This window comes from Sycon ciliatum, chromosome 2, assembly GCF_964019385.1.
Source record: "Sycon ciliatum chromosome 2, ocSycCili1.1, whole genome shotgun sequence".
Classification (NCBI taxonomy): Eukaryota; Metazoa; Porifera; class Calcarea; order Leucosolenida; family Sycettidae; genus Sycon; species Sycon ciliatum.
Window position 1 is genome coordinate 3,099,906 of NC_088644.1, and position 25,556 is coordinate 3,125,461.

General features: G+C 48.3%; 1 protein-coding gene across 1 annotated transcript in view; it reads right to left on the minus strand.

The window, feature by feature from the left end:
- LOC135808259 (multidrug resistance-associated protein 1-like) overlaps positions 1 to 23,285 on the minus strand; it is a 30,924-nt gene extending 7,639 nt beyond the window's left edge. Inside the window, exons 1-26 of the mRNA XM_065321425.1 lie at positions 23,093 to 23,285; positions 22,806 to 22,976; positions 21,931 to 22,056; positions 20,521 to 20,667; positions 20,136 to 20,249; positions 19,139 to 19,200; positions 16,621 to 16,746; positions 16,000 to 16,023; positions 15,170 to 15,406; positions 14,454 to 14,631; positions 13,761 to 13,876; positions 13,233 to 13,371; positions 12,369 to 12,434; positions 11,803 to 11,940; positions 11,369 to 11,509; positions 10,132 to 10,222; positions 9,825 to 9,897; positions 9,338 to 9,464; positions 8,665 to 8,841; positions 8,162 to 8,329; positions 4,890 to 4,973; positions 4,217 to 4,328; positions 3,102 to 3,270; positions 2,347 to 2,587; positions 1,399 to 1,652; positions 835 to 988 (exon numbers count right to left, since the gene is read on the minus strand). Of these exons, the coding sequence (XP_065177497.1) occupies positions 835 to 988; positions 1,399 to 1,652; positions 2,347 to 2,587; positions 3,102 to 3,270; positions 4,217 to 4,328; positions 4,890 to 4,973; positions 8,162 to 8,329; positions 8,665 to 8,841; positions 9,338 to 9,464; positions 9,825 to 9,897; positions 10,132 to 10,222; positions 11,369 to 11,509; positions 11,803 to 11,940; positions 12,369 to 12,434; positions 13,233 to 13,371; positions 13,761 to 13,876; positions 14,454 to 14,631; positions 15,170 to 15,406; positions 16,000 to 16,023; positions 16,621 to 16,746; positions 19,139 to 19,200; positions 20,136 to 20,249; positions 20,521 to 20,667; positions 21,931 to 22,056; positions 22,806 to 22,976; positions 23,093 to 23,125 (3,468 nt within the window). The 5' untranslated portion in view covers positions 23,126 to 23,285. The remainder of the gene's footprint in view (positions 1 to 834; positions 989 to 1,398; positions 1,653 to 2,346; positions 2,588 to 3,101; positions 3,271 to 4,216; positions 4,329 to 4,889; positions 4,974 to 8,161; positions 8,330 to 8,664; positions 8,842 to 9,337; positions 9,465 to 9,824; positions 9,898 to 10,131; positions 10,223 to 11,368; positions 11,510 to 11,802; positions 11,941 to 12,368; positions 12,435 to 13,232; positions 13,372 to 13,760; positions 13,877 to 14,453; positions 14,632 to 15,169; positions 15,407 to 15,999; positions 16,024 to 16,620; positions 16,747 to 19,138; positions 19,201 to 20,135; positions 20,250 to 20,520; positions 20,668 to 21,930; positions 22,057 to 22,805; positions 22,977 to 23,092) is intronic.
- Positions 23,286 to 25,556: the final 2,271 nt, after the last annotated feature.

Consider the following 25,556-nt stretch of genomic DNA (forward strand, 5'->3'; position numbering starts at 1 on the left):
ACAACAGAGAGAGAGAGAGAGAGAGAGAGAGGGGGGGGGGGGGGAGGGGGCATGTGCAGATGTAAACAGTGACAACAGAGAGAGAGAGAGGGGGGGGGGGGAGGAGGGGGCATATGCAGATGTAAACAGTGACAACAGAGAGAGAGAGAGAGAGAGAGAGAGAGAGAGAGAGAGAGAGAGAGAGAGAGAGAGAGAGAGAGAGAGAGAGAGAGAGAGAGAGAGAGAGAGAGGGGGGGGGGAGGGAGGAGGAGGGGGCATGTGCAGATGTAAACAGTGACAACAGAGAGAGAGAGAGAGAGAGAGGGGGGGGGGGGGGGAGGAGGGGGCATGTGCAGATGTAAACAGTGACAACAGAGAGAGAGAGGGGGGGGGGGAGGAGGGGGCATGTGCAGATGTAAACAGTGACAACAGAGAGAGAGAGAGAGAGAGAGAGAGAGAGAGAGAGAGAGAGAGAGAGAGGGGGGGGGGGGCATGTGCAGATGTAACCAGTGACAACAGAGAGAGAGAGAGGGGGGGGGGGGCATGTGCAGATGTAAACAGTGACAACAGAGAGAGAGAGAGAGAGGGGGGGGGGGGGAGGAGAGGGCATGTGCAGATGTAACCAGTGACAACAGAGAGAGAGATAGGGGGGGGGGGGCATGTGCAAGTGAACACAATGACGTGCAGGTGTACACAATAACACCAGGGGGAAGGGGAGGGGGGGGCAGATTGCAAACCGAGTCTTATTTACGCTCCTGCTAGATATCCTAGCAATTATTTCATTCCAAGCTATTGCCGTCTTGAAAAGTAAACAAAATACAAAGTTCGGAGAACAAACCAATGTCGCCACCTTACCATGGGTGATCGGAGTACGTTGCGTAACATCTTCCTGTGCAATCGGCGACTAGCCCCGACGGACGCCAGAGCCAGGATGAATGAGCCTGCCAACACCAGCAGACCTTGACCGAGACCAAATGAGGCGTAGACGCCCAGGTACATACCCGTGTTGCTGCAGCCGGGTGTGAGACATCACAATGCACACGCAGCACACACAAAGAAAAAAATCGTTCAGGCTTCTTTCCACTGGAGAAGACGACATACAGTGGCTGATGTGCATAACGTTACATGCATGTCCCAACAAAAGTGGAAACTCGTACCATGCACCACCCCCCCCCCCCCCCCCCCACACACACACACACCACCACCACCACACCCACCACACACCCCCACACACACCCCCACACACCACACACACCACACACCCACACCCACCCCACACACACACCCCACACACACACCACACACACACACCACACACCCACACCACACACACCCCACACACACATACACACACGCACGCACACACACACCACACACACACCACACACACAAGGCAACACATATCCATGAGAAACATACAGGTCCGCTGTGTGGTTGGAGCTGTTCGACTCATTGTCCGACATGAAGCTGAAGTCATCCGACATGAGTGATGACGATCCGCCAGCAGCAGCCGCTTTGGCTGCAGCATGCTTGGTGTTCGCTGCACTCCAGTGAGCCAACCAGATATTCGTACCGATCGAGCAGCCATTGCTCAGAATGTAGATCATGAGAATGATGGCAGAGAACGGTGCACGCAATGCCTTCAAGTACAGGATGAGCACAGATAGCTTGACCTGAAACAAGACACGTATACCAACAACAACACAGCAAGCACAACATGAATAATAGTGAATATATAAACCACGAGGTCCTTTGCACAACATGGCAGAACTTACTTGCACTACCTCACCTTTTGCGTACTAGTACAACTGCAAACATAACTGAGGAAATGAACTGCAGCCAGCAATCTGTGGCCTTGTAAGTCGAACGAGCTAACTGATGTAACTGTTAATATGATTGCTTGTTCCAGGCGCGTAGCTCGTGTGTAGTCCGGTCATCGTACCAGCAAACTGCCGTCATACGTACTACATAGTCAAAATAGGCAAAAATGGCGGCAGTGGGGTGGCTGGTGGTACATGGTCACCACACCACAGCTTGGATTTGGTACATGGTCACCACAGCGCAGATGTGATTTGGCACATGGTCACCACACCACAGATGTGCGAGCTACGCTCCTGTGCCCCTTGTGACTACCTCTCCAAGATGTCTCAAAGCCTATACAGTCAGACCTCGCTTATCCGGTCCTCGTTTATCCGGATCCCTCGCCATCCGGAAGATAATCGCTGGTTACCGATTTACAGCATATGACATGCACACATACAGTATGTGTGTTCGATTATCCAGTTCCCTCGCCTATCCGGATATTTTTCTGGAAAACGGATGTGTGCGGTTATGCGAGGTCTGACTGTACAAAGTATACACACATACCCGGCCTTCTTCGGACGATTCTTCCTCGATGAGCGTGACGTGTTCGTTGGTCAAGCGCGTCTTGTCCTGGGTGCTCTGCCTCAGCGAGCTCTTCTGCTTGGAGAGCTGGCGTCGACGTCCACTGCTCGTCTGTCTGGTGACACTGTGCTGTCCGTGTACGGAGTGTTCGCTGGTGTCACGGCTGATACCGCTGCTGGACGGCGGGGAGATACTGCTGGACTGGCGTGACACACTCGGTGGACTGCAATGGGAACGTCAACAGTGCAGCAAACATTCAATGCAATACTCATGCAAACGTCAGCTAAAGCTCCGCAGCCGTGTACACAGGCAGCAGTCAGAGCAGCAGAGCATTCCAAACCAGTACAGCGTACTTCCAAATATAAAAGACTGGACAGGTACCATAAATTCCCCAAGAGTGTCCAATGAAGTATGTGATCATCCATGGGAACAGTGCAATGATTTCCGACGTGCAATAGTAACAGTACACACACACACTGCAGTGCAGTGTGGCATGCACCATACACATGGCCAGTTCATTGACTGATTCTGTACTTCCTGGAGATCTATTACTAGTATATCCTGCCTGCAACTCCAGTGAGCAACAACAATGAGCAGTTCTTGTCTAGAGTACAGCTTGTGAAGTCAGTGCTTAATTCCAAGCACTTCGCCAGTACTCCTCAGAAGTCGTGCTGGAGAGGTGCAAGAAAGAGTCTACACCTTGCAGACACAATGCGGTGTTGAGCTAGCAATCCTACCTTGCCAAGGATATCTGCTCGGTGAGGCTCTGACTCTGCTGGCGCTCCAGCTGCTGACGACGGCCCTGGGTGCGCGTAAACGACTCCACATCGCCGGTACCAAGCTCAAGGGCGGAGGAGTCCTCGCCCAAAGGCATGGTATCTTCGGGAACCGTTCGAGATCCGAACGCTGTGGAGTGACACAATGAGAAAGGCGAGGGGCAGTTACCAAACAGCATTACGCCAAACAGCATTACGCCATTAACAAAAGCGACACCAGAGCATCCTCCCTCTTCAAAAACACCCATAACTGAAGATAGAAGAGCACATTCCCCACGCAACGACTTTTTCTGCAACAAATTGAATGATTGAAAATGGTGTGTGTAAGGTTTTCCAAATTGAATGTGAATTTAACAACTAGGGATCAAGACACCAGCCAATACATTCAGCAGTTGCAGTCACAGTGTCTGAGAGCGTCAGTTTGCATTGCACAGAAGAGGTTAGAAAAGTACGAGCCTAGCCACTGATGAGTGATGACATTACAATGTATCTACCCAAAGTGACGACCTTTCTGCTCTTCAAAAATGCCACTGGCTCTCAAAGAGAAATGTTGACAGTGTTAGCTCTTCACTTGGGCCGTGTTGGATGTCAAGCAGAGCAGATACGCCTTATGCATGTTGTACAGACGTACGAAATATCGTAGAATCCCGTAGACCCGGAAGGGTATTGAATGTACAGGACCATATTCTGTTTACTGCTATTTCCACTACAAAAGGTGCCCTGAAGGCATCTCATACGAAAACCTTTTCTGAAGAAGATCTATAAAAAGTAAAAAGGACCAAGGAACTAAAAGTTACACTATAATGTCCACTAACACCACCAAGAAGAAGAAGAAGAAGAAGAAGATCTAGCTAGTAATTAGCTCTATCCAAAGTGACGATGCAGGAAAACCGATGGTCTTCTATGATTGTTGGACTAAATTGGTCAAATGCGCATGTACAGCGCAATGAACACACAATCAAGCATTTAAAGCTGTATTCATGTGGGCAGTAGTCACTCTATTAATCCCACACAAACACATTCAGGCTTCATTGCGTAGAGGGGCGAATGATCAGACAACAAAACATTACACTTACTCTCTTCAGGCTCTTCCTCGTCGTCGTCGTCTTCTTCCTCATTGGCGGCGTAGTGCTGCAAGTACTCAGAGAATGCACCTCGGCTTTCAACCAGGGAATTGTACGTACCGGACTGGAAACAAGCGGTGACAATGAGCAAAGACACATACACACACACACCATGTACCATCATATGCACATGCACGTGCACGCACACACATGTACACACGCACACACATGTACACATGTACACATAAACACACACACACACGTACACGTACACACACACACATACAGCAAAGCACATCATGAGCTACAGTGCAGGCAACTGAAATCCGACCCTCTGAGCGGTGGGCTCACATTCTTTGCGATGTGAGCGCACCGCTCTGGGGGTCGGATTTCAGTTGCCAGCACTGTACATGGAATACACGCATGGCACCAGGGACGGAATATTCGCAAAGTCGCATATCGACAGCTAGAGAAACTCTGCTGGAGCCAGGTGAAGAGGTGATGAATGGCGTGGATGTCACTGAAGATGCTCTGCGAATTTCTCGGTTCAACATCTCCGACCATATTGCTTGGGCTCGTAGGTAGTGCTTCATTTCAAGTATGGCAATATCTGGTTGATGCATACACCATAATATGTACGCACATACCCATACCCATACACACACACACACCCACACACACCTACCTCAGATATGAAACCCTCCTTCAACACGATGATGCCGTCGCACTGCGGCAGGAGAGTAATCTGATGGGTGTTGAAGATACGAACCTGCCACACAAGCACACACACCATTGAACAGGAATAAGCCATCCAGTGATGTACATTAAGGAGGCTCCGAACAGTTGCGCAGCGCAGTGTAAAAAGGGCACCTCCGAAATCTGTTTTTTGCCGCGAGATTCAAAAAATGTTGTGTTCTATGCGGAAACAAGCTGTTGTTCAGAAAGAAGTTTTTTGATTTCTCTGTGCTCGCAGTTGTTCCAGGATGTAGTTCTACTCGTTGCAGTGTTTCTGTAGCCGTGGTTGTTTCTACGCTGGAAAGGATCACTGGCCATGGCTAATGCAAAACAAAGGCAGTTTGTACGCTGCTTGATTTTTTTGTGAAAACTTTGTTGAAGCGGTACGATGTGGCCACGAAGAACAAATTATATTACTGACGAAGAAGGGTGAGAAAAGCAGGCTGAAGTCAGTGAAGACATCGATGTTGAACGTAGTGATACTAGTACTGGTACTGGAATTTAGCATGGACTACCTGTGGAGCGTGAAGTGGCTGCCCACTCGCTGGTAAGTGGACCCACTTGCAGCTCCAGTCGCACGAGTACCGTTTGAAACTTTCTGTGGATCCTAGAGTATCCTGAGCTCAGTGGACGACGCATCTCAGAGCTGCTGAACTTGGGCTACTGTCCCTGTAGGAATGAGGTCGTGTCAACCACTGTACTGCACTGATGGTGTAAGGAAAACGCTGGCCAGAAGCTTGTGTTCTGAACCAGGGACGAACTTCTAAATCCTGCTTTTGTAAAAATGGGGATGCCACAACTAAGATGTGCACACTCAGGTGTGTATTGGGTAAATGCCTGTGGTTGATTATTTTGAATCCTTTCCTATGCGCAAGTACATGCGTTTGTGTGTGTGTGTACGCGCGCGCGCGCGCGTGTGTGTGTGTGTACGCGCGCGAGTGTGTGTGTGTACGCGCGCGCATGCGCGCGCGTGTGTGTGTGTGTGTGTGTGTGTGTGCAAGCTGTTGAAAGGTGTAATCCGAGCACAAGTTGCTATGTCCAACGTAGTTTGTTCGCTATCCTCGCTTCAGCGTTGGGCAGGTGTATGAGTGTGTGTGTACGCGCGTGTGTGTGTGCGCGCGTGCTCGTGCCCGCATGTGTGGGTTCGCGCGCAATGTTGACCTGGGTTATGCACATGTCCCCACGAGTGCACTGTGTGCATGTGCATGCAAATGTCTGTGTACATGTATGTGTGTATGCACGTGCATGTGTGCTCGCGTGTGCAAAGCTAGGTGTGGAAGGGGGGGGGGGGGGAGGGGCTCACGGTGCTGGTTCTGTATGCCTCTCCTCTCTGGTGTCCGCAAGTACAGTGTGGTAATGGCTTTACAGTACAGGAGTTGCATGTGAATGCGCATTTGTGAACCGTATTTGAGACACAAAAAGAATTGCCGAGAGAGCATGGCATGACAGTACACTACAATCATGTACATGTATATCGTATGTGTGCACGCCAGCGTGTGTAGATGCATATTGCCCTTCATGCGATGTTTTTCTGGAGTCTGCTGCTATCAACGCAAGTGACAACCAGCAAATGCATGCCCAGTGCAGTGGCTGGTCTTCAAGCTTTTATTTACACTAAGTCCTACTATGGACTAGTAGTGTTACAATGATGCGTGCACGAGAGTGCGTGCATGTGGGTGGGTGTTTATGTGCGTGCGCACGCGTGTGAGTGTTTAGTGTGCCTTATTTTGAATGCCTGCTTTCACATTATTCATGTGCCAGTTTCATGGTCGAGGTTGTTATGAAACCTCGCTGCCTTACATGTACATGTACACTACTCGTATATCAATGTGCTAGGCCTGAAGGCTACATGACATACATGTAATGATACATGTACCTTTCCAAGCACAGCCTTTCTGGTATGTCCAAAGGAGGTTGCAGCATGAAAATAACTTCTTCTAAAATAATATTACCATACTACCATGTCATTGGTAGTGATATTTAGTCAAGAAGGCAAGAATGATCAGATTTTCTAAAAATGCTATTTTCAGAATTGGCCTAAAAATACCATATTTCGATACCTATATTGTTTGGTAGGGGCCTAAAGTGCCTGGTGACACCATCAAAACTGTCCATTATCGGCTTCCTTGGGGCTCAAGGATCACAGAAAGCCACAAAAATCAATATGTCCATGGACAAAATGTTGCAGGCTGAACCATTTCACAATTCAGCACCCGATGGAAATTTCGGTTCCCGTAATTTCGAAAGAGTGGCTCACCAAGGGCAAAACCAAGACACAGTCTATCTTGTGTAGCCAAGATACCTCCAAATGTGGTTCTTAAACATATGATGAAGAAAATGCTTAGTATCCTCCTTCCAGGAGGCTTCTTTGGGTCAAAAACCAAATTTTTTTACCATTTTTTTGCCGAAAATCAAGAAATTGTACACTCACTAAATACACCAGAATACCTCTTATATGCCTGGTGACCCTACCTAAAAACTATACCCAATTGAAGAAGAGACATCACTCCACCATTCTATGCATAAAAAACAGGGTGTCCATGGACCTTTTATTTTTACTTCTTTAGGTGGGAGCCTCCTTAAGTCATGTTTATAATATTCTCCAATGTGACTACAGTACGATGGGCTCCACGGTATGCACCAGCAGCCCATTACTGACTACTAACTCATTTGTCTTAGGCCCAGCCAAGGATACAAAGAAAACGCAGTTAAAGCTAGCATCCAGGCTACCTGAACGACAGGTTATGAGTGGTGTTCAAAAGGAGGTTGATGAGCTCAGATACGTGTCCTGCAACAGGTCTTATCCGACGCAACACTAACACTGGGTCTCATTTGCTCACTCCACATGAACACTTCAGCGGAGTACACGCAGCGGACAGAATGAACAGAGACAATCCAAACCAAGAATAGACAAACAAGAGTGTGCAACTCCGCATCTCTCCTGCACAATCTGCAGATACCCTGGCCCACGGCGGAAATTATTGTCGATGTCACCTTTTTACCGAGCACGCACATTTTGCCGCAGAGCAGTGTGAGAGCACGTGCTGGGCACCGGCCTTGTAATGTAAAGCCCGGCCAAGTGCACTAGGGAAAACTTCCCAAAAGACTCGTAGCGTGTGCGTCGTAGAAAAGATTACGTCAACAATAATTTCCGCCGTGGGCCAACCCATCCGCAAGTTGCACACTCTTGTTTATCTACTCTTGTCCAAACGTATCAATTACCTTGTGTTTCAAGACGCCATTCGGACCAATGACGTTCTCAAAGATGTGCTTTCCGACGTGCGAGTCCACAGCGCTGAGAGGATCATCAAGAAGGTAGATATCGGCGTTGGAGTAGACAGCACGAGCTAAGCTCACACGCTGTTTCTGACCGCCGCTCAGATTAATACCCTGCGGAAAATGACAAGAGACAACAAGCAATCAGCAAGCAAACGGCAGGAAATCCATGGCCTGTAGCACCACTTCAGGCATAAATTCAAGTTGTAAAAAAGATCTATTCGAAGTCAAAAGTGCGCACAACATTTCTTTTGTCCTACTGCAGTAGAGGGCACTTGCAGATGAGGAGTCAGCATACAGAATGATATACTGCTTGAAGAATCCGAGGCATGCTTGCAGCATATGCGGGCTTGGCGAACACAAAGCACACAGTGTACATACTTATCCCATGGGCAGACACCAGACAAGGGTGTAACAAGACTACAGCAAGGCCATACATGCTCACATACCTTCTCTCCAATCTCCGTCATGTCACCGCCTGGCAGCATCTCCAGATCCGGTCCCAGCGCACACGCATTGATCACTTTCTGGTACACAGCTTGATTGTACATACGACCAAACAGAATATTGTCACGCACCGTGGCGTTTTGGATCCAAGCTTGCTGCGGTACAAAGGCAACTCTTCCCTGAAACATTCGCAGGAACACAAAGTAGAAAATTAGGGCAATCAGGCAATACGAGTCAACAATGACGAAAACAACAAGTGTCATGAGAATGTAGCAGATTAGCACAACACACATCCTACACAAGAAACTCACTCTTCCCCAAGATGGGCCTTGACCGAAAATTCGGATGATTTCATGTTATTCTTTTTTCAGTGATTGGTGTAGCCCAGAGAGCGCTTGCAGTGAGTGCTGTGAGTGCACTGAGTGCTGTGAGGATGTGTGGATACTGGTGGCTACGATGGAGTGTGCGCATGTTAAGAATGACACTCAAGGCTGGTATTACCCCTACGTTTGCACACAGACCTACATTACACCACCAAACCCAGTACAACCACAAGTACAGACAAGAGGTAAGCCGCAAGCCTCGCCAGCAGCAGCAGCAGGTATTCTCCAAGTACAGTACACTACTACTGTATACAGTGCTAGGTAGCAGGTGGTGGTGCTCCAGTGGCCTTACCTTAACCGTGACGGTACCATCCAGCTTGTCCATGTCACCAAGCAGAGCGGAGAGTAGTGATGACTTGCCAGCACCCACAGAGCCAACAACAGCTAGCAGCTCGTTTTCACGTACCGACAGGTTGATGCTGAGTTCACAACAGAAAAAAAGATCACGTATTAGACAGGTTGATGCTAAGTTCACAACAGAAAAAAGATCAAGTATAGACAGGTTGATGCGGAGTTCACAACAGACAGTAGAAAAGACCATGTGTATCAGGTGAAGGGACGATGTGGTGGATACCCGGGTCGTGTGAGAATATGCCCCTAGAGATATGAGTGTGTACATTGTATAGCACTACGAGCTTTGGAAATAGCACGCGCACGCACGCACACGCACACACACACACACACACACACACACACACACACACACACACACACACGACTAGCTATGAGGAGCCCAAGGCAGGCAAGAGTAGGCCAGCCATGGACACAAACTCGCTTACCCGCTAAGAACAGCTGGCTCCTCTTCTCCCCAGGAAAATTTGCCATGCCGAACACTGACAGTAGGACTTCCATCTGAATACGGGTACATAAGAATACACAAACGCCCGCACGCACGCACAACACACACACATGCACACAGTTTCGGTTAGGGTTGCTGCAAAGACTGTGCCAGCAAAGAACAAGCACAAAAGTAAATTTCCGTCTACTTCCCTGGAAAAGGAACACATGCCAGGCACTAGCTAAGCACCCACCAAAAAGCAGCGCATGACAGAGTCACAGTACAGATGAGAAGGATGGGGAACTGACCAGTAGGGGGACGGCTTTCACGCTTCACCGAGGATTCCTTCAGGTCATCATGCCTCATGAACTTATTGAGGCGACCCAGTGACACGCTCGACTATATCACAAACAAACAAGCACAGAAGACACAAAGACGTCAACAGAGCCCGGTGTACAATGGAGTGAATGAAAGCAAATCAAAGTGTGCTCTCGTCCAGGGTGGGCAGTGCACAAACACAATGCTACAGGATACACAAGTCTAGCCATGAAGATTGCGAATAACAGATACAACGCACACACGCACGCACATACGCACACACACACACGCACGCACACACACACACACACACACACACACTTGTTGCTCACTGCCAAAACTGTCACGTGGGTCTCCCCGGGAGAGGGGAGAGAGACTCAAAAGGAATCTTGGAAAGATGACTCAATTGGCTATTGAACCGCCCAACGGCCGACATCCCCTGAAATCCCCAAAACTCTGGGCGGACTTGAAAATGATCCCACTTATGGGCTCACCACACCTCAGTAAGTGGGTGAGGACAAGGTGCAGAAAAAGGATTGACGGCATCAGGGTATCCGTCCTGGGATCCAACTGCAGTTACCCCTGCCCCCAGTGAAGGTAATACTTGCTACTAGTGTGGGTGGCTAAATCAGAGTGGATCTGAGATAAGCTTCACTAGCACCGTTGATTACACAAGAGTTAATCTAGCCAGAAGCAGTCCATGGTTAACAGGTATGTATACTTCAAACAGAAAGTATATGAACCCTGGAACCAACAAAGGTGGCAGGTACAACATTACACCTTCAAGTAGCCGAGCCCGTTGGCAACAGACCCAACACAATCAGGCATAAGTGTACCCACCAACCGAACTAGCTGGCACACACACACACACACACACATGTACTCAGCAGATAGGATATAAATACAGAACACGGCACGGCACAGAATAGTTGATTCCCGGGGTATTTGTAAGCAGCTCCTCACTAGCATACAGGCTGATCTACTTTGTTTTCAGGCACCTTTCAACTTAAGACGCATCAGACCCGGTGGAGCGTGGAGTGGGTTAAGCATGCGTCCATATTATACCCATAACCTGGGAGCACATGACGCAAGGTAGGATAACCACTGATCTCCATTCCTCCTAAGAACATCAAGCACTGTAGTAGAGCCATCCAGTGCTCATACACTAAGTATACTGCCACGCCACATCATGGCCGTCTATGTACACACAGTGATGACATAACTCACCTCCACAAGGAAAGCGATCATCATCGGCAAGACAGACAGGGGGAACTTCAAGATGTTGAACAGTGACAGAGCCACAAAGGCTTTGGATGCCGTCAGCTCGTTGCCAGCGAGGGAGTATGTTCCAAATGTTACCAGAGCCACCTTGCAAGAGAGAAACAAGGAGAGGGAGAGATGGATGGATGGATGGATAGACAGACAGACGGACGGACAGACAGACAGACAGATAGACAGATAGATAGAAAGAGAGAGAATAGTGATGGATTAAACATCAAGGTTAACAAAAAAAATAGAAAAAGAAAGAAAAAACACCAGGACATCATCCATATGCATATGTATGCTTGCCATCCAACTCCATCCTATTCACAAACTGCCTGGGGCAGGGCTACTGCATGCATTACAAGGTTAAAAACAGTCACACCCGAACGAAAACATACCAAGAATGGAGCCATTGTCCAAGTGAAAGTGCCACCTGCGTTGAGGAAGGCAGTATCCTTCAGTACTTGCAGTTCGTTCTCACGAATGCCACCGACAAGACGCAAGAAAGACTTCTCCCATGCGTACAGCTTGATAACCTGCAATCACGAAAAAAAGGAGCAGAGAAAACAAAATATAAGGGTGAGTGTAATAACGTAGGGCACTTGACTGCTCGAATAGTGCTCAGCACCCTAGGTGAGTGAGTGAGTGAGTGAGTGAGAGAGAGAGAGAGAGAGAGAGAGAGAGAGAGAGAGAGAGAGAGAGAGAGAGAGAGAGAGAGAGAGAGAGAGAGAGAGAGAGAGAGAAAGAAAGAGAGAGAGAGAGAGAGAGAGAGAGAGAGAGAGAGAGATCGTGACTAAACGTGAAACTCAGACGGCTTTCTCTCTCTCTCTCTCCATGCATAACGGTAAGTGCACAATCCAAAAACGTAAGGGAGAGCGTAAAAGGACAAAGGAGAACAAATAACTGCAAGGAGCTCGTATTGAAGTTTTTTGGCACATACTTCTGCACATTTGAGGTATCTCACCTTGATTCCATTGAGGACTTCATTCATGATCTTGATACGCGAGTCCTTTGCCTTCATTTGGCGCACCTGTGCACACCGGACAGACCAAACACCACAAGAGCTCAGTGGCAAGGCACTACAGCATACACCATGTTAGTAACACCGTAACAGACGCGTGTGTACACGCATAAATCTGTCCCGCAGGAAGTGCCAGGGCTAATGGAAATATGATAATGGTGCAAGGTGCATGAGTCACAGTGACAAGTTATCACGGTAGAGTTACCTTACAGATCAAGAAGATGAAACCATGTGGACTGTTCAGGCAATGCCACAGACATGACAGTTTGCATGCCCTGAATTTAGCAGCATCGGATGCCGGCAAAGGGTGAAAGAAACATGTGTAGGTGCAGCCAATAGACATGATACGAACTCACAAAGTACATAGTATCGTAAAGTACCGCCAGAGCGCCCCACCTTGATTTTAAAGCCAGGGAAAGGAAAATCGTACGGCAGAGTGCAATGAAGTAACGGTTATATGGTGTGAGACCCTTAGTGTACTAAGGTCACACTTAGCAGGCTTTTCTGTGGATCTCGTGTCCGCTCGAAGGTAAATTGAGTACGGCTTGACTGCACAACGTGTAACGTGTGTACAAGCTTCGTGTCGCATGACCTACAGACAGGACACCACATCTACAACACGACCACGAAAGGACGAAATGGTGGGGTGCTCTGGCGGTACTTTACGGTACCAGTTATTACTCTCTAGTTTAAATACGGCATATCTGCAAGACTACAAGCACCCACAATGTGTCTGCCCTCAACCCTCACCGGCAGTGTGCACATGTACAAGCACCCACAATGTGTGTCTGCCCTCCCTGCCCTCACCTGTAGTGTGCGAGTCTTGGCGGCCAGGACTGCATTGACTGGGATGAGTAAGACCATCATGCCTACCCCAGCCAGTGTGGCAACACCCATGGTTTGCCATAGGAAGTACATAGACAATGCAATCTGCAGTGGCATAGACCTGCAAATACGCACACGCACACATGCAAGCACACACACACACACACACACACACACATGCAAGCACACCCACCCACACCCACACACACGAAAATGTACACACATGCACACACAGAACCACAGGCGGCAACCACCAGACAACAGACTTCAGCGGTCTTCAGCGTAGGAAGAGAGAGTTGCCACAATCATACCATGGTCTTGATTTGCAAACCAGAGCAGAGTATTTGGCTAGGATAGCAGCTGGCATACGTGCACAAACACAAACTGAGCATGCACTGAACTGGCACTGAGCACGAAGTGAGCACGCACCAAACCTGCACTGAGCAGAACCTGAGCATAAACAATCTAGAGAGCTGTGTGAATTGAGGAGCATGAACACAGCAAACCCACCACATGTAGTGAAGATAGCCGGACAGGTCCATGAATCTCTGAGCGTCCACCGACATCAAGTTGACAATCTCGCCGGCCGTGCTAATACGACGCGCGGAGCTCGAGAGACGCAACGACTGAACATAGTCACGACAACAGCAACAGTTGCAGCACCCGCAGCAGAACATAAAACCGTGAACTGTGAACACGTTATACCAATCATTCTTGACCCAATTTGTCTTTGCCAAAAAGTCATCTCACTCCTGTCCACTGCAATTCCTGCACTTGGGTCACAGCAACCGTGCACATAATGTCGCTGGAGACTAGAGTACATATACAATGTACTTGAATGGTGTATCCCAGGCCCGGTACGCTACAGTTAACCCCAGGCAGTAGCTCCAGGTCTGCACTCACAGCTCGCAAAGTGTCAAACACTAAGTGTTTGTATGTATGAGGTGTTCAGAATAGGTGCACACATCAAATCTCTCTCCCCTCTCCCGGGAAGGCCCACATGATCAGTTTCTGGCAGTGAGCAAGTCCAAGTACAAGAACATATTGATCATAAACAACAATCAGATTAGACCGGTATCCCGACCTGCTTCTAAGCCCCAATATGGCGTTCAAATAGTGCACAACACATACCAGTTACAGTGTAGCGCCAAACCAAGTTTTAATTTCCTCGTCAAAACCATGTCAAGAGAGTTTTGGACTTACTTTCTTGTAGACAATGGAAACAACTGCGGTACGCACACGCATGCCGATGGCCATGCACTTGATGAAGTACTGCTGCACCACAATGGACTGGACTACCGTCACCATAAACAGAATACCAGCGTACAAGTAACCGTGCCACACTGGCTCCTCAGAGTCGGACATGAAGTGAATCAGCAACCTGTCAACAGCACAACATTATTATATCATAGTGACACGGTCCACACACAAACACAAACACGCAGATACGGACATGCAGACAGACAGACACACACGCACACACACGCACACACACACAAACACGCACACACACGCACACACAAACACACACACACACACACACACACACAGACACACACACAAACACACAGAAACAGACACACAGACACACAGAAACACACAGAAACAGACACACACACACACACACAGTGGGTACGAAACTATTAGCAGAGCGCACCCAGCACAGATGTGGACTGGCCAGATCACTACACGCCAGTACAGTATACTTTAGTAAGAAGTACTCTGACCTCTCAGCTCCACAGGACCACTGAGAAGACCTAATAATGTGGAAACGACTTGCTGTCCGGAGATTGGGGATTAGTAAAAAAGTGTACAGTCAAACACGATCATAGTACCCTACATAAACTTGGAAGTACTTAGTAATACTCTGAAGTGCACATAAAGAAACACGGGCATACTAGTAAGACACAAACTCTTACTTGAGAATCTGTGGGTTGACAAACGCCAAGACGTCATTGACAAGCTTCAAAACACCGGAAGCAGCGAACGTCCAGCCAAAAGCCCCGCCAAGCGCCCAGATAAGAGACGGCTGGGCTGCTTTGCCAGAACCGGACTGGTCACCGGGGGACGAGGTGCGTGCTATCAGTGGTGTGGTCTCCTCAGACTCCTGGATCTGACGCACACTGAAACCCTTGGCCTTGATGTCCGCAGCATGACTGGGTCAGAGGACACAAGCAGAAACAAGGCAAAGCGAGAATGTTCTACACATCTAAAGACTGATGCTGCACTAGTACGTACGATGTGTCCATTATGTCCATTGTATGCGAATACGACATGTGAACAAAGTTATTCTATAGCCTTACATAATATGATAATATTACTATGGATACGAGTACGCATCCTCTGCAAGGTATGGAGGTAATTCTCAAAAGCCTATTTACATGTCACGTAGTGGTATGGTGTCTAGTCACCGACACACATCTAATATGTACTGCATCTCTTATCCGGAGTAAAGTGCAGTGTGAGCACTGTGGGTTGAACAACCTGATGACATCATGGAAACGCTGCATCCAAAAGTGCACGCAAAACGCTCCGACATATATGGTGCTTGCCGACACTCATGAGTCATGATCCCCGTGGACAACAAAAACAACAAAAACAGCAACAACAGCAACAGCAACAGCAACAGCAACAGCAACAACAACAACAACAACAACAACAACAACAACAACAACAACAACAACAACAACACCAACAACACCAACAAAAACGACAACAACGACTGTGGCTGCCAAAAAAAACTACTCACGTCTCAGAACCCGCAGATCTTCCACTGCCATTGCGGGCGCAGAAATATAGTGACAACCACAACCAGCCACAACCATGAAAACAAATGAGAAGAACAAGAAGAGGCAAAGCAAAGAGTGCATTAGCACACAGCCAGGCATGTTGGAAGTTAGGAAGTTACTAGGAACACAATACCACACCACAATCACAAGGTGTTGGCACTGTTGACTGCAACAACGTACGGTGGAAGCTGCCTCTGGTTGGCCACTCTCCTTCCGGGAGAGTTACAATTCACAATTATCATTATTATCAAGCATTGCCGCGTTCAAGTCGGTGGATCCACTAGGTCCACCCACAGGTTCGCTCGTGCCGGATAGATTCAAGTAAGGGGATAATGATTGGACGATGTTGAGCTACATGATACACTCCGTGTGACAAGGGTAAAGACTGCATGCAAGGCAATAGATAACTAAAAGTAAGGTGTCAAAATAGACTTGTCAGTTGTGCATCAAATCAGGTTTCATATTACCCAAATGATTGGTGATCCAAACAGGAGTCAGGACTCAGGGCGGCATGTGACTGCCTTCAGTACAATGCCAGTAGCATACTACGATAGCCAGACGAGGCTCACTGCATGACTTACATCTTCTTGAGCTGCTTATCCCAGGCACGCTCAAACAATGGCACAATGTGGCTGGACTTGTCGTAATCGTTCAGTGACCAGAGGTCATCACGCTTCAGCGGGCGCTTGTAGCCCATTTTAAGAAGTCTGCACGCACGCACAATACATAACAGAGCAGAAACAGCGATAGCAAAGACAGCAGGGGAAACGTCCAGTTCTCAGAGTGAATTCTGGTGTTTTGTTCGCCATACATAGCCGAAACAAGTTCAAACAACCCAATAGAAAGTTAGAAACTAGTGCACAACAAGATGGGGAGCAGAGAGAACACACACAATAGTACTCTCAGTAATAGGCACTGGTATAGACATGTAGTACCTAATGCTGTACACAGCTAGCTGTATGTCCTAAGACAACGATTTGATCACACACAGAAACAAAGCTGCCCATTTCACTACTTAGTCAACTGTCAAACTGTCCCTAAAAGCTTTCCGTCCCATTGTCATCAGCGGATACAAGGAAAGAAAGGAAAGAAAGTTAGAATTGCATGCAGTGGAGTCTGCTCACCCTGAAAAGTCAGAATTGTCCAATAAATACTGCAATTGCCAGGGGAGAAATGAGATCTAGCGCTACCTACAACCTATCACTTGTTTTGCATAAGGAAGTGTAAGAGAGTGCAAGATAAATGGCGCCGGTTTGAAGACAACAGACACAGCTCTAGCACAGTAGACACATCACTTGTCACTTCAGGTAAACATAGCCAGCACACTGACGAAGTGCTGCTGTTTTTGTGCGCATAGCACTGGTTCATGGCTGCGGATGAACAACACCTCAAATAGACTACGGTGTGGCAGATTGCGCGCTGAGGTTACAACACACTGAAGCGGTCACTGTGCTGCTCCAGGATACACGCTGGCTGTTCATGGTGCTGGGTGATACCATTGTCAATCATGACTAGGTGTGTGTGAGGAGGCTTCATCAGTTACAGTTGCTTGTCAGGTATTAAAGTGTCTGATATACCTTTCTATTCCAGTATACGAGTACAAGTATATTGGATGGGTTTGACTTGCTGTACTTCATTCCCATGTATCAATTGACGAGAGTGGGTCAAAATGCTTTTCTTAAGCTTTTTTGGACAAAGTTTTGACAGTTGACCAAGTAATGATATTAGAAACTTTGTTGCTGTGGGTTGTCAAATGGCCCAATATCTGAGAAAATCGACCTTCGGGGCTGTTTTGGTGAAATTGATTTTTTTATTGCAAATTGATGTCTTGCCTTTGTAGAGTATTGTGACTTCGTTTCACGGCCATCAGACCAATATTGACCATGTAGAAATGCATTCTACAGTCAGGAGTCATGTTAATGAATTGTTCTTTTTTTACAATTTTGAAAGATCAGTGTGTTTGGAGCCACCAAAAATTGTTTCCATGTGATATCACTAGCAAACTAATACAGTAAAGTGTTTTGACTGTTCAGGTACTTCATTTCCAGCATTCCGTGACTTTATTGAGGTTGTGTAGTAGCAACAGCAGCAATAGCAGCATTAGAAGGAGAGGTGATTTATCTGTTCTCCTGGTGATGGACATGCTTGACAGGATAGTCTGCAACAGATTTTGACGGAACACCAGGATACATGTGACAGCATTCACATACGTATTGTGAAGGAGTCAAACAGAGCAAATGCGTCCAGATTCGCCTTGTTGCACTTTGTGGAGACTGACCATTTCCAAACATCATTAAACCAGCCTGACAAGCGTTTCACACCACCAACTCAAAAGTAACAGAATGTTACTCGAGATTGCCCAGCCTCATGTGCTCCGTGATGGTCTGATTCGCCATTATTAGCTCGAGTATCGAGCTTGCCATCCCAAACATTTTAGGATCATCGTCGCAAAGAAAACTCGCATCATTTCGTGCTGTTTTAGCAGGTCTGGCGTGACACTCAGGAAACAGTTCTGCCACTCGCGCAAAGGTGCCCAGCGACCTTGCAAGCGGCGTACCCTCAGGAATCCACCTGGTTGTCCTTGCCTGGAGCTGTAGCAGCTATCGCTGAGGCAGACTGTGGTTGGCCTTGATCATACTCATCCAGGCCAAGTCCTCATCATCGTCGCCCCCGACAGGTAAGTACCGCGTGTCACTTGCGATCGATTCGCCTGACATGCGCTCTCAGAACTAGAAGCGCCGTCGCCGCTTGACAGGATATCCACAAAGAACGATGCATCACCGTCCATGGGATCGCGGCTGCTGTGCTCCGTGAGCCCAATAACCAACTGACACAAGAATCGCCTTCAATTTTATTCCGCCATTGTCGTCTCTGCACTTTGCATTGACGGAATCGATTTTTTTGCGAACAAATTTGTTTTTAGTGTTTTCTCAAAAAACCGGGTAGCCCCGAAGGTCGAAAGTCTCAGATATCGGGCCAAATAATACCACACCACGGTACACTCTGAAGACTTTCTCAAGATCCTCAACTTCAATGAATGGAACGTTGACCAGCAAATGACACAGCAATGGAGAAAAAGGACAGGATAAGTGTACGCACGGATAGATCCACCAGAAGGTGATCCGTGACAGGAAAGTTGCCTGCTGCTCCGGGCAAGGGTTCTGCACCAAAATAAGACAGAGATCAACAGGACAACATTGAACAGGCCCAGACAAAACCAGGGGGGGGGGGGGCTCATGATGGGCAGCTCCAGAAGAGTGCATGGGGCAGTTTGATGTGCAAGATACCGAACAAGCCATTAGAAAGGGACGGGGGAAGAGCACGCAGATTTTTCTCCACATGCACAAATTTGTCATGCACCATCCCAATAAACCTTGCACGTCATTGATGTTGAGAAGCTTGAAAATAGAGAAGAAAATATTTTTGATGCTGTTGGAACAGTATTGAAGCACATTATTTTAGTTTAAAAAAATATCTGGGTGTAAGTGTAAGTGTGTGTGTGTGTGTGCATGTGTGTGTGCATGTGTGTGTGTGCATGTGTTTACACATGTGCGTGCCAATGCACAACCACCAACCCACAGAGCTGAGCATCCAATGAGACCTATATATTGCAAGGATGAACGTGCATTACCACTAGACTGGACAGAACCACACAAGCACACTTGCACACTTTCACACAAGCACACTTGCACACAAGCATGCGCGCACGCACACACGCCTTGACCTTGATACACGTTGCCTTGATAGGTTACACGGTCCCCGTCAGGGGAGAGGGGTGGAAGAGGCTGAGGAGCAGCACTCCTGATGGCGTACTAGATGGTGACGTAGTCGGAACTTCCTTTGGCAAGGGCACTCAAACTGGAAGTCGGCCCTTTCCGACCCTGTCCTTCGTTTCGTGCGGTCGTACTTGTGTCTGGCCAAGCCGCTGCTAGACTTGAAACTCCGGTGACAGGTGCTGCACTGCGGAGTGACCGGGTTGCCGGACACACGCACACACACACACACACACACACACACACACACACACACACACACACACACACACACACACACAAGCACTAGCGGCAGGAGCATGCACACCAGCACACAGACTTACCGCATCTGAATCCACAGAATACGGGGGCCGGTGATCGTTGAAGGCAGCCAGTAGAGTCGAGACAAGAGAGAAGAACGGGAAGATGCACACTGTGTAGAAGATGACAGCCTGCTCCTGACAGCCATCATAAAATAAACACAAGAGAAACAGAACAAATGTTCAGTGTAAACTAATTGATCACTGACATCTCAGTGAAACACACACAAATCAAACAGGGCAAAATCACTTTCCTCAGGTGCACACTCAGTTTTGCTCTCACACTTCACCTGACTGAAGATGAAGTACAATGGTAAATTAAATACCGCCCGAACATCTGGTGCTCTCTGCATGCTCGCCTAACCCTGTTGGTGCGACACGGTACCACACTACTACTACAAGTGCTTACCTGGGACGAGTCGTGCATGTAAATGAGGACATGCGAGCGCAACAAGATTCCAAAGTAGCCGGTGAGCATCAGCCAGAAGAAGAACATCACACCCGACGTCCGATTACCCACTCGCCGATCACGTTCCGTTAAGACGAGAGAAAACAGCTGTGCACAATAAATAAAAGACAGACGATTGAAACTCGAAAATAAGAAAAGCTGGTTACATAGTGCATGACCTGTGGTGGAGAGCACGGGTGAAAATCTGCATAGGCAGTAGGTCGGCTGCCTTCGAGAGCCTATATTCTGTAACAAGAGACTGACATCTCGGACCAAGTGCATGGTGTAAATAGCGGTAGTCTTGTCTATGCTGCTATATGGCTCAGAGGCATGGCCTGTGAAGGCTGATCAACTTCGCTGGATGAAGTTATGAACACTTCTCATTGTGCTTGTATCCGTACCATCCTGGCCGTGTCCCGTACGGAGTAGTGGACTCAGCGGCTGACGAGCACAGAGCTAATTCTCGTCGCTTTGGATCAGAAGCAGAGGCTGGCGATATGCTTTGCATGCATCGCTTGCGATAGCTCGGCCACATAGCAAGAGTGGACTTGTCTCATCTCCCATGGAAGGTGCTTTTTGTGGAGCTGCCGCAAACTCAGACGTGCCATGGCCTGAAGCGGCGCCGGAGGGATGTAGTGCAGCAAAATTTCTATACTAAATGACATACCCGAAGAGGGTTGGGGCGAGCTTGCACAGAGTCATAATGAGTGGAGGCCACTGTGCCCTCGTCCGAAGCCGCAACTTTGATGTGTGTGTGTGTGTGTGTACGTGCATGTGTGCGGGGCGCGCAAGCGTGTGTGTGTGCGGCAAGGCCGGCACGAAACACGTAACTGATTCCGTGAGCAACAGCGTTATAGTAAACGCGCGCGCACGCATACACACACACGCACTTTGTACTTGCTCACTGCCATGGCTGGTCACACGTGTCTCCCCCGAAGAGGGGAGAGAGATTCAAAAGGAATATTGAAAAGATGACTCAATTGGCTATTGAACCGCCCAACGGCCGTAACCCCTGAAATCCCCAAAACTCTGGGTGGACTTGAAAATGATCCCACTTATGGGCTCACCACACCTCAGTAAGTGGGTGAGGGCAACGTGCAGAAAAAGGACTGACGGCATCTGGGTATCCATCCCGGGATCCAACTGCAGTTACCCCTGCCCCCAGTGAAGGTAATACTTGCTACTAGTGTGGGTGGCTAAATCAGAGTGGATCTGATATAAGCTTCACTAGCACCATTGATTACACAAGACACACAGACACACACACGCACATACACACACCAAATACACATTTTACGTGTGAACCATGCACTGTGAGGTCCGAGACCAAAACAAGACAGCCACATGTATGGCATGTGATGCTTTACTCACCACTGTCCCCGCCAGAATTCCAGCGGCGTACCACTCGTACTGGTACACAGTGCCGCTGTTGCCATATGAGTGGACATAATGGCCAATACGGATCAGTGACAGCAGGAACACGCATGATCCAGACAGCTAATAGAAAGTACACACATACGCATGTACGCACACACATACGTGCACACATATACACCACACACACACACACACATGAACACACGTACACACACCATACACATGCACACACACACACACACACACACACACACACACACACACACACACACACACACACACACACACACACACACACACACACTACTACTACTACTACTACTACTACTACTACTATGTACAGCCACCCTATCGGGCCACGCCGCTCCCAGAAGCGGGAGACAACGACAAGAAGAGAAGAGAGAAATCGCAAAGACACACACACACACACACACACACACACACACACACGCACACACACACACACACCATACACTGTGTAACACATGCACACAAAGGAAGCCAATGCAAGTAATCAAGGCCACAAATTACACAATACAGTCACCTACACAGAGTACAATCGGTAGAGTGTCAGGATAATTATAGAGATAGGATCATCGTGCATGCCCTTTGCCGGGACGGGGTGGATGCTTGGGTTCATCATTCAATGTGATCTATACCTGATCTTCAATCCATTAAAGGAAGACAAAATGCTCATTGGAATCAGCCTGGAATCAGAGGTGTGCAGTGCCAATGGCAAGGAGTTTATTTATTATTTTGGCGAAATTTTGAAAACGTTCGACTCAGCACAAGACAAGTAAGAGGCATGGTGTGACTCTCTTGTTGTCTTTATTATTTTTTGTCATACTGCTACCAGATCTACTGCTTACCAGTTTCAACTTGTGCAGAGTTGAAATTGCTATTGACCCCAGACCCCCTGGCGAAGCGAAGCAAAATCTCAGTGCCGCGAACAGCCAGAGAAAGCCACAGGGTATCCAAAGGATAATTGTGTCCTCAAAGCACAGTGTGAAATCCGTGGTATTCACCACCGCTGGTGGAGACTGGATTCGTGGAAAACAGAAGGAAAACCCAATTCAAAAATTAACAATTGCACAGGATATTATGTACACCTGTACTGGCAAATGCAAATGAACTTATCATCGTCTTTCTGACTTACATAGTACGGCGTCGGTTTGCAAAAGCTATCCATTTCTGCAACTTGTGACTTCCTTAGAGAAGGAAAGCCATGCCGTGAAGAAACGCTATAACTAAGTTACATTACCAACGCAAGTGCAAGGACATCACCAAACCAGCAAACCGAATCAGGGAGTTCGAAGATTCGAGATGTTCAACTACTTCGTGTGGAAAGTCTCGAAACACATAATAACTACGCGGTACGTATACCATGGTATACGATACATCTACCGTAGATTTGCCAATCATTTTTGCCCTGCCTGGCTTGAGCGCAAGCTGCTGCTTTACTTGGCTTGTTTGAGTCCAGCACCAGCGCACACTTGCCTGGTTTGCCGCGTCGAAATCGATAGAGCGCTAGAGCGCGCGGCGCGGGGATGCATCACGTCGGCATGGTCGGTGAAGCCTGGAAGGCGTCATCAAACCTCAACATGAAGGCTTTGACTTTTTGAGTGTGAGTTTGTGAGGACAGGAAGTGCCAAACTCAGTCGTAGTGCGTCCGGCCGGGAGCCAACTGCCGCATAACTGGGAGTGGGAGCTTTTACTAGTTTTTGATAGTACATGTAGTTTTACTCTTGATGGAGAGGCCAGAAAGGCAAAATGAATAGTTACACTCAGGGCCTTCTTTACACTGTTACCTACAAAATGTAGATTACAGAAACCAAAGGCCAGGAAGAGTCTTACCGTCCGAGGCTGGAGGTGGCGCCGCGAAAGACATGTGGAGTGTGGGTGTCGTCCCGCGTGCGCGGCAGCAGTGGCTATGCCATGACACCCGGTACCCGCCATCCAGTAAGAAGATGTAAAATAAAACTTCAAACAATCAAACAAAGACATCAAGAGACGACAAGTTCGCGTGGAGAGGGGACACATTGGGGGCTTGTGCTTGAGCTTGGCAGTTAGGGTGGCAGGGAGCAGTACCAGTATTACTATTAGGACTGTTATGACTAGACGGTGCCTGGGTGGGTTCGGGTGGCGGTGGATTTGTCACCTGCACAGCTGCACATGCATGCTGTCAGGCTCAGTGTGTCCGAGGCAACTCGGAGCTGTTTATCATTCGCCATATTTGACTGGCATGCGGGAGGCGGGCCTCAGGCGGCACCAGTGGGATTGGGACTGAGAGCAGATCATGGTTCTTGATAAATCTGCTGCCGACGGTTTGCGGTAAGAAACTTTCTTTGTCACGGACTCACCCCAGTGGTACCCCTGACGTCTTTGCATGTTGATTATGAGACTCCGCGGATCCGGTCAGATCCTCTCACAAGACTGGGGGGGCTCCCCTCAGTGATTGCTTTACTGTGCCCCCCCCCCCCCCCCCCCGGGCCTTAGGCGCCGGTCACACATGCATGGCGCTTTTGCGACACCACCAAAGCTGCACCACAAAAGTTGGGATATCCCCGGATCACCATGGATACTGCGCCTGGCGCCACTGGCGCCATGGCGGCAATCTCAAAAGCGCCACAACCAAAAAATTGGTGGCGAAACACAAAAGCGGTAGTGCAACTTTTGCGGCGTTGTCGTTGTTGGATCTCTTGGATCTTGGAAAAATTAGTTTTTCATCTCTCGTCATGAAGTGGACTGCTGACCAAGAGCAACTGCTCCTCTCCCTCTATTTCGAGGTCAACCATCCGACATGGGACTCGACTCAGGCGTCCACCGATGCTCAAGGAGCTTCCGCAAGATTCAAACGAAGAGAAATTGAACAACATGAATATTGAGGCAATCTCCATAGCTCTCCGCAGTCGCTGGTCACGACGTAGTCGGCGATTCTGGGCGTTTCTGCGATCCATACCAGCGCAGGAAAGGAATTTTGAGGCTACAGTCTTTTTCAGAGAAAAGTTTTACAACACCTGTGGAGACCCGTGAAGCTGCGTGCGTACCAAAGCATGTGTGACCGCCGGCAGAAAAGAGCCGCAAAAGCGCCCACTGCCAGCGTGTTGGAGGCAGCCGCAAAAGCGGTGTCGCCGCCTGCATGTGTGACCGGCGCCTTAGGGAACCCGCAAGTTACACAAGACAACCAGGCTGTGGAAGCGGATATCGTGACGATGTACCGTAACACAACTGCCTACTGGTTGTGGTCTCAACTTCTCAAATTGTTTCGGTATACACTGGTAGTCCCAATGTGTTCATCAGGGCAGGTTTGCTGTTCCCACAGAGCTGGAAGGGTTACCGCCTTTCCGGACATCCAGGTACCTGGAAAGTGGAAACACTGCCGGCCATTTGCACCTGACCCTGCGGCGCACTTCTTATTATCCACTCCATTGTTGGGCAGACTGTACATGCATTGCCAGCCGCTGATACAGCCAATGCGTTTACACAGCAACGTACGGTCGGTTACTATAAGTTACTAGTTATGACTAACAGTTCACCAAGGTAACGAGATAATATCTTTTCTCTTTCCATATTATTATTGGCTCAACATCCGAGTTTTTAGTCTGGTAGATTTGCTAGTT